General features: G+C 42.0%; 2 protein-coding genes across 3 annotated transcripts; one reads left to right on the forward strand and one right to left on the reverse strand.

The window, feature by feature from the left end:
• The first annotated feature begins 458 nt into the window (after nt 1-458).
• On the forward strand, nt 459-15,656 carry LOC136778914 (A-type potassium channel modulatory protein KCNIP1). Of its 2 annotated transcripts, none has more exons than XM_066736093.1 (7): nt 459-750; nt 2,188-2,541; nt 12,638-12,707; nt 12,780-12,850; nt 13,000-13,272; nt 13,485-13,805; nt 13,957-15,656. In XM_066736093.1, exons 2-6 carry the CDS (start codon nt 2,377-2,379, stop codon nt 13,530-13,532), a joined length of 627 nt encoding a protein of 208 aa, XP_066592190.1. In that variant the 5' UTR covers nt 459-750; nt 2,188-2,376; the 3' UTR covers nt 13,533-13,805; nt 13,957-15,656. The 2 variants fall into 2 exon arrangements, with proteins under 2 accessions (XP_066592190.1, XP_066592191.1); XM_066736094.1 differs by having other exon boundaries at nt 459-733.
• Nucleotides 8,204-12,273, reverse strand: LOC136779156 (dynein regulatory complex subunit 5-like). Its single transcript, XM_066736556.1, is given in 9 exon segments — nt 8,204-8,294; nt 8,966-9,080; nt 9,386-9,541; nt 10,196-10,433; nt 10,525-10,663; nt 10,753-10,899; nt 11,474-11,698; nt 11,864-12,136; nt 12,227-12,273. Coding segments are annotated over 9 exon segments (1,431 nt in total).
• Nucleotides 15,657-16,110: the final 454 nt, after the last annotated feature.

Raw genomic sequence — 16,110 nt, forward strand, 5'->3', positions numbered from 1 at the left:
TCGTGCAGTCAAGTGAATTCCCCACTGTCGCTCAGTTACCCGACGTTTTATTTTATCCAAATTGTAGGAGCATTAAAAGGCGTCCACTGGGGTTAATTTGGAAAGCAAGTTGGAAGAGAGAGAGAGAGAGAGAGAGCAGCAGCAGACCCTGCGTGATTATTCATTCATGAATAAGTTACCGACAGTGCACGACGGAGGGATAAATGTGCTTCGGGGGGTTGTTGTTGAGAAGAGAGAGAGAGAGAGAGAGAGCAATGGAGCGAGGGAAAGGAAGAAAAGGTGCGCGAGCTCCGTCGGTAATACGAGTCGAGGGAATAAAGGTTAAGCGTGCGATTTGACAGAGGGCTTAATAGTGGCGCGGCGCGGTAGTGATTATCCGAGTTGGAACTGGGTATAGGAAGGAGCCAGCCAGAGGAGTCGGAGTCAGAAGAGATGGTAGGATGGTGGATGCTGACAGAGGGAGTGGTGTGTGGAGGCGCCGGAACGGCCGTGTAGAGGGCAGCGTGCGCCGGAACGAAACGCGCTGTACCCGGGCGAGCAGTTTACCGCCGGCCGCGTAACTGCTCGGCTTGCCTTCCTTCCTCGTCTCTCTCGTTTCATGCGAATCGTGTGTGTCTCATCCGCGCGAACCGCCAGTGCCTCGGAAATGCCCCGAATCCTCTCGCCAATCCAACATGCAGCCGCGAGTCTCACCACCTTGCGATAGGCCAGTGCAGCCTACCCCCAATAGAGCGTACGAATATAACAAGTGTATGTTTTCCCGGAGATCGTCGACCTGATAAACCGAACACACAACCCCGCAAAAATATTATGTTCTCCCATCAATATTTTCCCCCTCCTAATAAATCAAGTATCGCGAATCCCCCTCCCCCCGCCCTCCACCCTCCTCTCACCGTCGCGTCTCAAAAGATGCAGCCAGTCCTAACTCTCAACACGAAACCTATTCCTGCACCTCCCCCAAAACTACCTCCTCTAAATTCACCAATTAACTGTTGAATCCTACCCACTGCTTCGAAAAATCGATATTTCTCTCTCGTTCACGATAAACCTATTCTCGTATAATCCCTATGAAGGACTATTCGCAATCTTTCTTACGCATACTTTTCATCCAGTCCAGAGAGTATATACAGTATTACCAGGAGCTGTTTTTCCATCCGGAGTAAAACTGTTCTTTCATTCAATTTACGAATTGCAGCAATAAAGTATTCGTATTTCTAGTCCCGAGGAAAGAATGAATGGCCGAAAATGAAATTGCATTTGTGGCCGCGTTCGCGTAGATTTAATAAATCCGAGTTCCGAAAACTGTCGATGGCCTTAAATGCGAAATTGGCGTTTCTGCGTTGAGAAGGATTTGCTGGAAGCCAATGGCTTGGACGACTCGTGCAGGAGTTGTGTATTGATATTAAATAGTTGACCTTTTCATGAATCACGTACAAGTCGCACGAAGCATTTCAGTCGAGCGATCGAAGCTAATCGCCTATTTATCGTTTATCGGTTAATCTTCACCCTCGTTGACTTATCTCTACGATCTTCTCCTATTATAAGTGGCGTGGCCTCGATTTCCAGTTTTAAAAGACAGCTTTTAGTTTATCTAAGCAGCGCCGCTAATAGCCGCATTAATAGCGAATATGCACGCCACTAGGATTACGCTGGACGCGCTCCTTTAAATTCCACGAGTTCCATATGTGCTCGAGCGTTAAATTGTCCATGCTACGTAGAACGTTTTATCGAATTTAATTAGAACTCCGCGAGCGAAAAACCAATTATATAGCCCAGACAATTATGTATAGGACCGTGAAAATTTGCTCCACTCGCGATCGAGCCTCTCCTGCCCCTCGTCGTTGCATTATATTCCAAGAATGTTCACATCTTCCACGCGAAGCAGAGGCGCGTGGGACAATCGCAAACTTTCTTATCCCGCAAACTCGATTATTTTATATCTCGCCGTTGAGTCGGGCCGTAAAATTATTCGAGAATTTTGTTAGGCTTCCACTTTAACTCTGTTACTCCCGCAAGTTCCTGCGCTGCGACGGATTATTCAATTTTTAACCCTCGCACTGCACTTTTAGTCGACTTATTTGGCCGATGCATCTTTCTCGGTGCATTTGGAAAGGCCATTGACCCTCTCTCGTTTTGTCATCCGAAAGCGTCGACTCTGCTGAATAAATTGATATCCTGATTTTGCAGTACGGCAAATGCGTGAAGCAACGGGGGCTGTGAAAGCGACGAAACCGGGAAGAATCGCTCGGGAGGATTCATGATAGAAGAACGATGAGTGGAGGTTTGGCCTGGGGGCGAGACGGCGTGTGAGTTCACGAACGTAAAGGCTAGTAAAGGGCTTTACTGTAAAGTGTCGACTAGCGGGAATCAAGAGTTATGGCAACACCGCCGGACTCGCCTGGACCGGAAGAAGCGCTTTTCGATTTCGAGAGCTCGAGAACCAGACAACAAACGACCAGGCCGGTCGCCCTTGAAGAACTCCTACGACAAACCAAATTCTCCCGTCAAGAAATCCGTGTTATGTACCGCGGATTCAAGCAGGTAAGCTCCCCATAAACGTTCACTCCTCCAATTCTACCCCGATACTTCCACTTTATATAGCTCTCTCTTTTATTCGTTCTTATTGCGCTATCTCTCTTATCCTTTTATACCTTCCATTCTCGATATTTATTCACTATTCTCTTCATGTATATATATATTCGCTAAAAATAAATATATTTAATGGATTTTCGAGCAAAAAACGACAGGAGACGAAAAACGCTGCAAGTTTTCGAGCTTTAAATAGCCGAGGAATTTCTTCCACTCGTAGATCTGCTTCATGTAGTGCTGCTTGAAGCGTTTGCCAAAAAAGGGACGATTTCTCTCTCCAGTAGACAGCAGCGAATAAAAGCGCGCAATCTTTTACTCTGGAAACAATGCGTTACATAAGTACCATCGAGCAACAATAGTCACGATAGGAGGAACTTTTGAACAACGCCAAATATCATTGCTGTCCGACAGCGATGGTGCTGCTGGTGCTGGTACTGTGGTGCTGGTGCTCTGGTTAGTAGAGCCTCCCATGCTACAGTATACTCTGTATATTTCCCTTGTATATGCACCACACGTTTACATTTACGCATAAATACTCAGACCTAGTTCTCGACGGCTATGCAACTACCTGATCAATATGACACAGACGTAAAATAGCAAAGAAAGAGAGAGAGAGAGAGAGAGAGGGAGAAAAAAAGAAAAACTTACTATATAAAACTTTGTCCAAACTCACCAGACACTATACTCTTCCGCTGAAATCATTTTATTTCACCGCACCAGTCGCTTCGGATATCTTCACGGTCGCTTGAGAACTTTTTCTCGTAATTATTAACTCCATTTCTTATACAGCGTGGGTGGTGAGAAAAAAAAAACAAAGTTCAAACACTACGTAATTTTACGCTTGCATTCCCAAAACGCTTACTAATTAATTCCTAATGTTCTTCTTCCTGCAGGTTAAATAATTCCTAGTTACGGTAGTAGTAAAGCAACCTTAGCTCGAAGCGACTGGACAATGTAAGAGGATGCAGGCTGTTTTGGGTTAAGCGCAAATATTTGGCAAAATTGAGAATTTCGCCGAGATTTTACGTAAAGAATATATATAACGGTGAGGGAATGGTAGAATGTACGTTGGAATGTCACTATTACGGTACAGCACGCTTCTGCCTGTTGTAATAGCTGTTGTAGCATATCCGGTCAATACCTCTCTCATATTTAATGCCTCTTTCTATATATCTCTATATACATATGGACTATCCTTGTCATAATTCTCCTTGATTTTCCATTTATTTATTCTCTCACGCATCCCCTCGATCAGCTCGATTCCTACCAAATATTTATATTTACACACTCGTCAGAAAAATAATTCCTTTTTATCTTAATACCACTTAAACGTCCCCATTATGCTATTTTTATATCAAGCATCTCTATTGTCATCTTTCCCAATATTTTTTCATCTACACATCTTTCCTACTTTTTCTATTTTCTTCTTCTTGCTTCTTCTCCTCTGCTTCTTTTTACAAGCACTCTACTTTCACGTTTCATGCTCCACCCCTCATGTATCACTGCCTAATTTTCCTTCTTCCTCTTCCTCGAGAGTTCGCCCACTCGTTGAACGTACGATATCAGCTTTCCCCAGGCTTTTTCCCTCAACGCGAGGAAAAAAATTTTTAGCTTCATTTCGCTTAAATGTCATCCTGATTTGAAAAATTAAACATTTAATTCTTCAGCGTTTTATTCGTTCTCGAGGGTCCTTTTGTATTCAGCGAAAAGAGAGCAAAGAAACGGCTCAAGTTCATTGTGACAAAACATCGTTTTGTTATATGCGAATTGCTGATGCTTTGTGCTTGTTCGCATTGTGCTTAAGCCGTGTGTCCCCCCGATGCGGATATACAAACTTAAGTATATAGGCTCGAATTATTTTGTCAAATATGACATGTGGGACTAGTTTCAGGATCGTCGTAGTTGCGGGAATAAATTATAACAGCTGGCCAGTTACTGCACATATCGACTAATATACATTATATATGTACATTATTGGTGTATATAGCATACTATAGGCACTCGTAACGCTGAACGCTGCATTTGCTATGCGTAAATCAAGGTGAATCCCCTGGCAAACGTCAGCCTTAAAATGAGCGAGATATCCGCCTGTCGTATTTTTTATCCTACTCGACTATACTGATTCGCGTGTACTTATATGTTTCTTATCGACGCCATTGATCTTCTGACAAGCGTCCGTATAGAGAGAGTATTGGAGAGTCCTTGTGCCAAAAGCAAATTCTAAAATCATATTGACAAAGAATGGCTTCGGGATCTTTTTAAGGAAGCGGGAAGAAGAAGAAGAGAGAATGAATAATTTTAGTCTGGAATGGCACGATTCTTTTTGAAGGAATTGGGACGGAGCTTGATGCGTCAGCGTGAGTGTGAGTGATAGTCGCGATAGGATAGTGAAATAAAAGTACTCGAGTGGAGGTGATATCGCTGTAAAAAGTAGTTAACAAAAGAAAATGTAGGGAGCACAGTCTCGACAAAGGAAGTTCTTGCTTGATGCCTCGGCCCTGGATCTCTGACTACGACCTACTCGAGCTATCCTCTGACCTTTACAATGGAAATTAGAGCATTCGACCACGCTCAGGGTTCAAGGGGATCGTGCTAACTTTCTACAACTATCGTGCATGAACGATTCAATCTATCCCCCTGCCACATTTGCACACGCCAACCCTGCAATCATACCTATTTATCTAGAATTATTATATATTAGATATTAGCTCGCAACGTGTACTGTGCTTATCGTTCAGTCTTTCCACCAGTAATTTTCCAAGTGCAAAAGCGAATTATGGAAAACAACACGACTGTCCTTTCAATAATCTTTCATCAAATTCTCACAGTTTTTCTACAATATTTATTGTTGCTCCGTCGGGATCGATACCTTACGCGTCTCTTTTGATTAACTTTTAAATTGCTTTCTATTCTTCCCGTGGCAAAATGAAGTATTGGACGGTGTTACGGGAGTCCCGACTGTTGCGTCTGCCTATATATTTCGTTAGATGATTTGTGGATTGCAAAATTGTTAAATCATCGATATGCGATTCGGTACAAAGCTATACGCGCCAGGGATTGAATCCGACGTGTTCTATCCATTACACGACTGAAGGGAAAATCAATCATCGCTTTAATCATACGCAAACTCGTTAACGAAGATACTCGCGATAATGTAATGTACAGCACTTGTAGAGTGATAAGATCGAACGATGAGCGATTAATTACGTTGATAAGGAAAGAATTTTCGATCAGCAAAGAAAGTTTTGATTAAACGTTCCTTAAAGGGGACCAAGAAGCCTTTAACGTAAGCCTAGAACTATTCAACGGTATAGAAACGTCTTCGGAGTCTTCTAATTTCCATGGGGGCTTTGATTTTTTTTTTGTTTTTTTGTTTTAACTCTGAAAGGATTCAGGAATTTCGACTGAGATGCAACTGCTGTAATTAGGCAGAGGGAGAGGCTTGCGATTCGAATAAATGATATATGCGCTTATGCCAGTTGTTATCATTAATTGCACAATGACTCTTTGAAATTGTGGAAAACAGGTCAAACGTATTCTGATTTATCTTGCCATCTGTCTGGTCGAGGATTACGAAACTGCGCTAACTTGTATATATATATACAAAATAGATACTTTAATTATCGTGATTACATATAGAGAACATCCAGATTTATTTACGGAAGGTGCGAACAAAATGCCTGGCTCGTACACATCTATAAACGGACTTTCGATCCGATAAGAAGCAATGTCAATCATTTTTATAGGGGATCGCCGAAAGAAAATATTTATCCGCAAGAGTACTATCATCCCCAAAGAATATTTTTCATCCAACCAACAGTCCATAATCTCTATATATTATACTTAGATGAAAAAAGAATGGGAAATCTTCCGAGACATTACTACGCTATAACCCGGTAGGAATTTAAGTGTGAAAGTATATTTTTGTAGCCATTATTTCATCGGAGAGCCCCCGTTCGACGTGCGAGTTTCTCCGAACGATCATTTCCTATCTAAAATAGTAAGATTTAAGTAGAGAGCCATGACTGAGATGAAACTTTGGAGCATATATAGGGGTTGAATGAAATTTTAGCATTGGTGGTGGGAAAAAATAGGTCGGAAAGGGCTGGAAGAGGTAGAAGGAGTGAATGGGAGGGACGGGGATATAGGGGTAGAATGTGCGAGGGCGCGAGAAATACGATGACGGAGAGAGAGAGAGAGAGAGAGAGAGAGGAGAATCGATGGGAGCGAAAGAGGAGGATGGAGAAAAACAGGGATGATGAGGGATGATGGAAGTGAAAGCGAAAGAGAGAGGGTTGGAAAGATGCAAGAGCGCGAGAAGGTAGCACGAAGAAGCGGACAGAGAGGGAACGTGGTGAGCTGTATCGATTTCCTCTCTTCCAAGTGTGACGTCACCAACGTGTCCGACCAACACACAGCAATGATATACTCGTCCTTCGATCACTGACTCCTAGTGCCTCCGCGACCCTCTTTTAATTCATTCATTTACCAGTCCCTCTGCCGATTATTCCCTCTCTCGCGTCAAATCTCATCCTTCGATTCATTCTCAACATATTTCTCTCTTCTAGTATGTACGCCTTGCTCCTCGCACTAACATGAACTTTCAGCAAATTAGGAATTTATCTGCAAAATAACTAGTGTTTTCGATGCGATTATCCCAGAGTTCCTGTTTTATTTTTATCGATTCATTAGTCAGCAGAATTCCACGGGGAATTTTTTCCGATCCCTCCCATCACTGTAGAGTTCCCATCATCCTTCCTCCTTTCGACATTTCAAAGCCTTAATTTTCCAAAACTGCATCTTCACCTGCCACTCGCTCGCACTCTTATAGTTCTTCGCTTGGGAAGAAATCTCATCGTCTCAGGGTTTAGGCTAGCTTTTGTCAGTTGCCATTGTCTCGGGATTTCGCAAGTACAGGAGGCGTGCTGACTATAGCAATACTCATCTATCAAGCCTATATGATTCTCGTCTAATGAAGGGACTTACCTCGGGGAGCCCGGCGGGCCAATTCCTCATCGTTTTTTTTCTCCCTTTTCTTCCTTGAAAGGTTGGGGAAGTTCTCTCGGATGATCCGAGGCTTTTTATTCGATCATTCCCATTTAATCTCGGTGTAGTCGAATATTCCCTGGCAGGTGTTATACGAAAAACCTTTCTGAACGCAGCGTTTAATTTCGGTTGGAATTGTTCCGGGCTATCGAATTTTTGGTCTATGCGGATATAGAAACTGAGCGATTGCATTGGCTGCTGCGGAATGCTTTGGTTTGGTGGAGGCATGTCAGAATAACAAAGCTCAAACTTCCGCTTATTGCACGGCTGTTACGGCCTCCGTGCCCTCCCGGCATACCTAAAACTTGCTGATTCGCTTGCTAAACTATCAACGGTATCATAGCTGTACAGCACAATTGTGTCAAGGCAATACTCCGCTATGTCCATAATCGTTCGTTTATCGCCAAGCCTAGTCCGAATAATTGTCACCCTAAAAAACCAATAAAAACAAACTTTCATATGTATGTCATTTTTACGAAACTCTGATGTGTACTTTATTTTATACTCGACTCGACAGACGCGAAGCGCTTATATAGCTATAATTATCGATTTAACAATTAATTGCTTATCAAGAAACGCAAATGGAGTTTGTATTCAGTCCTTGAAACTTCGTTAGCTCCATCAATCCGCTTTTTTGCCGCTTTCTCCTTTCTCGAACTCTTTAATAAAAGAAGGCGAGAGCTTGATTAGTTTATAAGCTGAAAACTGCTAATTAATGTATGGGACGTACGGGATAAATGTGCAAGCAGTCATTAATTGGAATGGGTTAATTAAGCTTTGTTGGAATAATTCCCAATCGATCATCAAGCGAGAGGTTAAAAAAATTAGCGAGGGATTTAGGTGCGATAGAAAGGAAAAACGTGGGTAGAAACATTTTATGTGCCATGACTATTAGATGATGCATTCATGTTTTACTAAGGAGGGGGGGGGGGGTGGGAGAGGATTCATTAATGGATGGGAGGAAAGCAGATAATTAAACATGGAGGAACGATTATTAGTACGAATTATAATGGCGAGGAATAGGTCGTCAACTCTGAATGTAAGCAAACAGGCGAGGGTAATGAATTGTCTCCTTGGCCATGCGCCAACTTGACGAAAGGAAAAGCTTTTTGCTGCCATGAGAACCACGATTCCTCCATGTATATGAAGAGAGAGAGAGAGAGAGAGAGAGAGAATAAGAAACTCGGCAACCCACGAGTAGAATATTTAATAGGATAATAGACGTCGATTATTCGAGTCTTGATAATTTATCTGCCTCCTCCCCCATTCAATTTCACCTTTATTATCAAAATTTAACGACTGGAATGGCCATAAAACAATCTAATCTTACCTGAGAACACTCTCGCTTACATGGAATTCCGATTCCTTCGAAAAATTGCACATTCGTACATCGAGGGCTACGATGCATGAACAAGTCTTCATGCATATTTCAAAAGCCTTTCCAACTAGAATGGAAATATCTAATTGGAGTTTAAAGGGCGAAAAAGGCATGAAATGGAAAGTATTTCATCCATTTTTTAACAGCACTCGAGTTTTATTCAGCCTGCCCTGCACGTTCCATCGCACCGTCATTTATACGCCAGTGAAACGGAGAAATAACAGGCGTGCTTAACATTCGCGATTGTTCAAATGGAATTTAAACACAGCAGGGGCTCGAATTACACTCGAGTACCTATGTATGTATATATATATATATATATATATGTACGCTTGTAAGTAATATGCATCGGTCGGAGAAATTTGGACTCACCGATCGGACCGAAATCGTTGTTTGACAAATCAAGGCTCAATTTATCGAACTTGAGGCAACCGGAGGCCAGTACCTCGGCCAATCCTACTCCACTCTCAGCCTCCAAATTACAGCCACTCAGATTCAGCACTTGCAGCGTTTCGTTCCTCAATAAAACTGCAAAGGAAAATATATGTAAAGAGTGCTAATTCACGGCAATACGATGAATATGGATGTTGCAAAGCGCTACGAAATAAACGCAAACACCAAGGCATAAAATGAATAATGAAGGAATGTAACGTGTATATATGTATGTATATATGTAAAAGCAAGCCCGTTTCCACAGTAAAAGCAGGAAATTCCTGGGCAAGAAATAAATTTAACGGCGGATTCATAAATCATTAAAATGCTGCTTGCCCGCGCCATTTGCCATCTCTGGAATTCGTGCTAACGAAACGCGATCAACTCGCATTTATCTGATTATGATGATGATCTCCAACGGCTCGCTTAGATTTTCATGTTTCATAAATTTAACGTAAGGTCGCGCGATGCACGACCTTCGCGAGAATGCAAAGAAAACTCAGCTCAAATGACGTAAAACGTATCTATAAATATTGGCGCACTGCTCTTATACTCCCTGCCAACTTGGAGTTCCTCTCCCCGCCCAGCTTTCCCACCCCTTTCTACTACCACTGTTAACTGCCAGCGTCAGCTTATAATCAACATTCATGCGATGCGTTTATTCCACGTTTCAACGGATTTTCCTATAATTCTCCTACAACTTAGAGCCTTACAGTCTTATGCATGGTATTCGTGGGTTTATATACTTACGAGCACAGATATGAGCACCTCCGGAGTCGCAAAGCGGATTCAGTCTGAGATTCAAGTTTCTCAAAGATGGCCGCTCTTTCTTCAGCAAACCGTAAACAATACCAGCCAATCCTTCGCAGCCTATATTGTTATCAGTCAAGACGAGAGTTTTCAGAGTTTTATGAATAGATAAAAACTCTCCAAGAGAGCAGGCTCCGGCGTCGGACAATTTGCAGTGCGAAAAGTCCAGCTCTTCCAGCTGACGGAAATTAATTATGAATGGATTATACAAGGCACCTCTTTGGACGCGCGGGAATTCTCTTCAAAAGGATTTCTAAAAGTATACTAACGGAATCATTAAGCGAGAGACCCTGGAGAATAGGAGCGGCGCGCACTCGATCCAAATTACTACGAGTTAAGGCGAATTTTTTCAAGTTACAGCAAACCCTCAGTCCTTCCCCAAGATCCTTCGCGTCTCCCAAGGTGAACCTTTGACAAAATGTTCCATTTCCATGAATGGTGATTCTCTCCTAATGTCTATATATCTACTGTGTGCGTTCTTCCGCTTAATCGCTTACTGAAAATCCCTCCACTCGAAGCCGTCGTCCATATGAATGACAGCGAAATTCATGCTGATGTCACTGAGCTTCCCTAATTTTGAAAGAATCGACCCCAGAGGGATGTGGTGTACGATATCCTCCGTTAATAATTGTGGAACTTGATCGCTGGTCTTTGGAGGGACTGGCTTACTGAGCAAAACAAATATATATATATGTACGAAACTGCGCGGAAAATTGTAGGACTCCGAATGAAATGGAGCAATAACGCGCGATATATGTACTTCAAGTATCGCCGCGTTTTCGCTCCAACAACTGCAAGGTTGGCGACCCAAGCTCCTCGGCAAAATTTAGGATAGCGTCCGATGCATATAATTGGACGGACTTTTGGATTCTAGACGCATCCTACAAATATAGATCTCAGCTTCTTAGCGCTTTAAAATAAATTTCTGCATTCCCGTATGCTCGAGTCGCAGAAGCCAGGAAAAGGTAGCGGAAATCGATCGTAAAATAAAATCCATGACCGAGAGCACGGAGCCATTAGGAAAAATTCTATCGAGGAGACGACATGCTCGTACTTTCTTCGATTCGATTAGGAAAAAATTTAAATTTTAGGTTAAACGCGCGAGGAAAGTGGCAGCGATCGAGTGATTTATGCGGTGGTATACGTTAGGTTTCTGCTAAACTAGTTTCAGTTTCCTGATGAAAGTTTAGGGGGAAATAATGGATCGACGCAGTTAACGCTGCTGGAAAAGCATCGCTGTAATAATTTTACCTAATTGGCAAGAGTGACTTGACTCTCACGGTATGAACGAAATCTTGCAGGAGCTCTATAAATTTCTTACATTCCTCTTCGTGACCATTGTAATAACTCGGCTTAAGCGTCTCCAGATATTCAGCAAAATGCTTTTCGCAATACAATCGTCGCCACGAATTACCGTGCTCCGATAAATCATTGAACTCCCATCTGCAAAAAAAAAATAATAATCATTTACAACTCGTGGCAAAAATAGATGCAATCAATGTTTCAAGCGAGTCTCGCTCGATGAATCCACTTGGGCAATGGATTAAAAAATTCAAGCCTCGACATATATCTGCAGCGTTATGAAAATATTCTTCCGCATAGTTTCACCTATTTTTAGCGCTTCTTTCCCAATAATATTCATCCGTGATTTTCACGATGGTCAGTTCAAACGGAAGGGTAGTCGGCAGTGTTTCTATAAGGAAATTTTTATCCATGCAAGTTGGCAGCTCGTCCAAAATGGGATTTTCCTGCCAATTCGATATTATTACACGGAGAGATAAAATTCTCAAACTCGGCACAACTAGATCGGTCCATGCGGTACTCTCGGCTCGAATCGTTCTGGCCTTCTCCAGAGGCAGGGATAAGATTTCCGTGGAGCATCTGCCAAATAACCAGAAATTAAAACGATGCCTCGCGAGAAGAATCCCCCCCCCCCCCCCCCCTCCCTCCTGACATATTAAACTTGCTTACTTGTAAACTTCCCTCACGTTTTTTCCAATCATATGTGGGATATTCATATTCCTTCCTCAATTAACCTGTAAAACATAGAATTATATTTTGTATAAAAAAATAATTATTAGAAAACAACGCTACGTTTCGAGTATTCCTTGTAACAAAGAAAAGCTCTAGCTTGAGAAAAACGGTGATACACGACACCAATGTTATTTTGTAGACTTGAAACTGTCGTCGAATCATCTATTGAGAAAAATGGAGCCGTACACTGTTGATGCAGGCTCTTAGAAAGTATGACACTCTCATGAGTCTTTCGTGCCATAATACCGGCGTAGCTTGAACTATTAACATATAAAACCCGATTCTTTTTTGCTTTTGTCCCACTTATAAACTCTTGCTCGAATAATAGTTGTCTTGCCTTATTTTCAGGAGTGTCCCGAGGGCGTCGTTCACGAGGACTCGTTCAAGGACATCTATGCAAAATTCTTCCCGCACGGCAGTGAGTTCCAATTAAGTAAGAGCCCCTGTTTTTACGTAATTAGTTAACGGCCATCCCTCGTACGAATTGCAGACTCCAGCCTATACGCCCATTACGTGTTCAAAGCCTTCGATGTTAACTGCAACGGGGCCATCAGCTTTAGGGTAAATATACTACGGTATCGAGGATCACACTCCGTTCGAATCAGTCGATTCGATGAGAAAATATTCATAAACCAATCAAAAGGAATCAAATATTTAGGTTAAGGAAGCGTGGAAGTGCGAGAAGTTGAATCAGTGGTCGAATGTTTTAGGATTTGCTGGTGACGCTATCGACCCTGCTCCGAGGCAGCATTTACGAAAAATTAAGATGGACCTTCAAGCTGTACGACATAAACGGCGATGGCTGCATCACGAGAGGCGAGCTCGGCGAAGTAGTAACAGCTGTTCACGAGCTTATGGGCAGACGGCATCAAGCGGACGAGGAAAGGAAGGCGAGGGAACAACTGGACAGGGTCTTTAAGAAACTCGACCTTAATCAGGATGGTGTCATAACCATCGAGGAGTTTATGGAAAGTTGTCTCAAGGTACAGAATATTCAATTTTACATACATATATTATGTATATTAGTCACGCGTTGGTCTCTTACCACTGAATTATACCTGATTCGTGCATCAGCTATATAGTATATATATATAGTACCTTCGAGTCGAGATAAATATGCGAGTAAATGCTTCAAAGCTGAAGTTTTGTCGAATTTGTCGAAACGCTGCTGAGGTAGGTCATTGACTTTTTGCAGGACGACGTAATTACGCGGTCATTGGCGATGTTCGACTGTGCACTTTGATCTTCGGAGAAGGACGAGTCTCCAAGAGCTGTCGCGTCGCCACAAACACCACAATCGACCATCACCTATTCCCAGACATTTTCTCAATCTCAGTCTCGATCTCAGTCACAGTCGCCTTCTCCACCGCCGCCGTCCTATTCTCTGCTGCCGCCGATTCCACCACCCCTACCGTCTCAGCCACCCCCGGGATACACTGTACAGGATCAGGAGCTCTACCTCCTCCTGGCCGCTCACTGGTGGAACCAGCCAGAAGCTCCTCTCTTCTGCTAAAAAGTAATAAACTGTCCTTCGATCTCGTCCCCTGCATTTAATTTCTTCTACAAAAATCCCATCCTCTCCTTTATCTCTAAGTCTATATAACTTCATCGATCAACACACTTCTTCCCCTCTTATTAACGAAAGCTTCTTTTTTTCTATATTTCAGTCACTCAGCATCCTGTGTGTATAGTAATTCTAAATACTCGGGTCCTGTAAGATGATGCTGGAAGAGGAAACGCAACCAGAGTAGCTAACGAGGTGTGGCTTGAGCTACGAAATCTTTACTACCAATATCTCTCGTCAAAAGGATGCTCAATGAGTAGCCTGATACTCGCCAACCAATGATGTTTGAATGGCAGGAATGCCAAGATATCACGAGATCTTTACTATACGCTTAGTGCAATCATACTGACATTTTTTTTTTTTTTCAAGTAGAATCTTAACTGGGTCAGCAACTATCCGCAAAATGTTCAAGAGAGTCTCTCGGTGTTCTAAATTTCCAATGTTTTCTAAAAGACAAGGATCTTCATGGAAAATGCACGTGTTCTCCAGTTCCACTAAAATCAATTCTAGTCATAAGTAGACCAGATATACTAAGTGCGTGGGTGCAGCATTCGAAAAAGATTTACGAAGGCCGTGGTAGTTAACGAACTATGTTCGAGTCGAGTTGAATCGTGCCAAATTGCTGTAGTAAAGAACCAATACGAGCCCGCATAGAAACTGTTTCCAGTTAATCCGTTCTATTATAATCAAAGAGCGAAATATGCATAATGCTAATGTTAATTAAACGATAATCCTGATGATCATAGGGCAGCTAGATTGACGGGTTATGGCTAAGTAAATAGAATTCCAGGCAAATTACAAAGCTTCTCTCTAAATAAGAGTGAAAGTTTCGTAGTATCGTACTAAGAGATCAATTTCATTGTTTTCACTGGTGATTCATCGATTAAATTGCTTAAGAGCACGCTCGAACGTCAATCATTCGGATTTGTAAATCGTCTGCAATGAATTTATTGGGATACTCATTGGAAAATTAGCTGGCAATTTTCTATACGAGCTATCGCTAGGAGCAGTAAATAGGCTTTAAGTGAGAAATCGTAATGCCAATCGATATCGAGCCTGAAGAGGAGTATTGATTATCAAAATTGATGATAATGAAACACCAAGCTACAATAGTTAGCTAATAATCGAAAACCAAAAGTAATAGTAATGTTTATATTACTTAGATTAATTTCACTAAGAGGGGGAAAACTATGCATCATTTGTACGTGTGAATTTGGATGCGCAATGGGTGACTGCGACTGTTAAATATTGGTTATGACTGTGAGAATGACGTTGAGGAAAGAGAATTTTATCAAAAGAGTTCAATCTCTTTTTCGGGTAGTAATAAACCAAAAAAAAACTTTAAGGGATAAGAAGAGAACGAGACATACAGGAGAGCCGCGCAAAATTTAGCCCGGCGGTTTTCCTCTGACATACTAGCTGCCTCTCGGTTAAAGTACCTTGCATTATGGGACAAAACAAAACTAATAGACAAGAACACATACACACACACACACACACACACCTTCACTTGTTTCTCGCGACACTACCGTAATCGTTTAATTAAAAAAGTAAGCAAGATTTTATCGCTCATTGGAAGGTATAACTTCGAAGAGTCTTCATCTACTGTGAGCCGGAAAATATTGTTATTGTTATCATTTCTAACATCTTACGAGGTTTCCTAAGGTTTTACTCGTATATCCCTAGTTTCACTTTGGACTAACAGGAGATGTTAGAGATTTTTATAGATGCAGTTTGGGGTAACATTTTTCTCCTTCCTCGCACCCCGTAGAAAAGCAATAAACTGTCAATGGTGCCGGTGTATTTTGGACGAATTTGCTTTGTAACCAACTGACTCCCTCTTCTTTTATGGCAGCTCGTCACTTTTTCCAAGTATTTATAGAATACGATTTACTAATACACAGTGTCTCTGTCTCTCTGTCCCTCTTGGGATCTATACTACAAACATACATTTTAACACTAGATCGCTGAGCGTTTCTCTCTCAAACCGCCGCAGTGTCTTATGTTGGGGATCAAGAAAATGTACGTTGCTATGCTAACGCTACGTGCGTCTCTATAACAACGAGTTATTAAATGGGCATCGAGAATAAGCGACGCTCGGATCGACCATTTAAAATTCAACATTTTAGGCTGGATCCAGATTACGATGATTCTGCGCGCACGAAGCGTCTAACGTGCACTAATGCTCTACTCTGTACAACTACTTTATGCAGAAATATAAAAGGATATTAGACTATTAGTGAAAGAATAGCGCTCC

This window comes from Prorops nasuta, unplaced genomic scaffold (assembly GCF_024137725.1).
Source record: "Prorops nasuta isolate Cenicafe-Biocafe unplaced genomic scaffold, Cenicafe_Pnas_1.2 PNAS00015, whole genome shotgun sequence".
Classification (NCBI taxonomy): domain Eukaryota; kingdom Metazoa; phylum Arthropoda; class Insecta; order Hymenoptera; family Bethylidae; genus Prorops; species Prorops nasuta.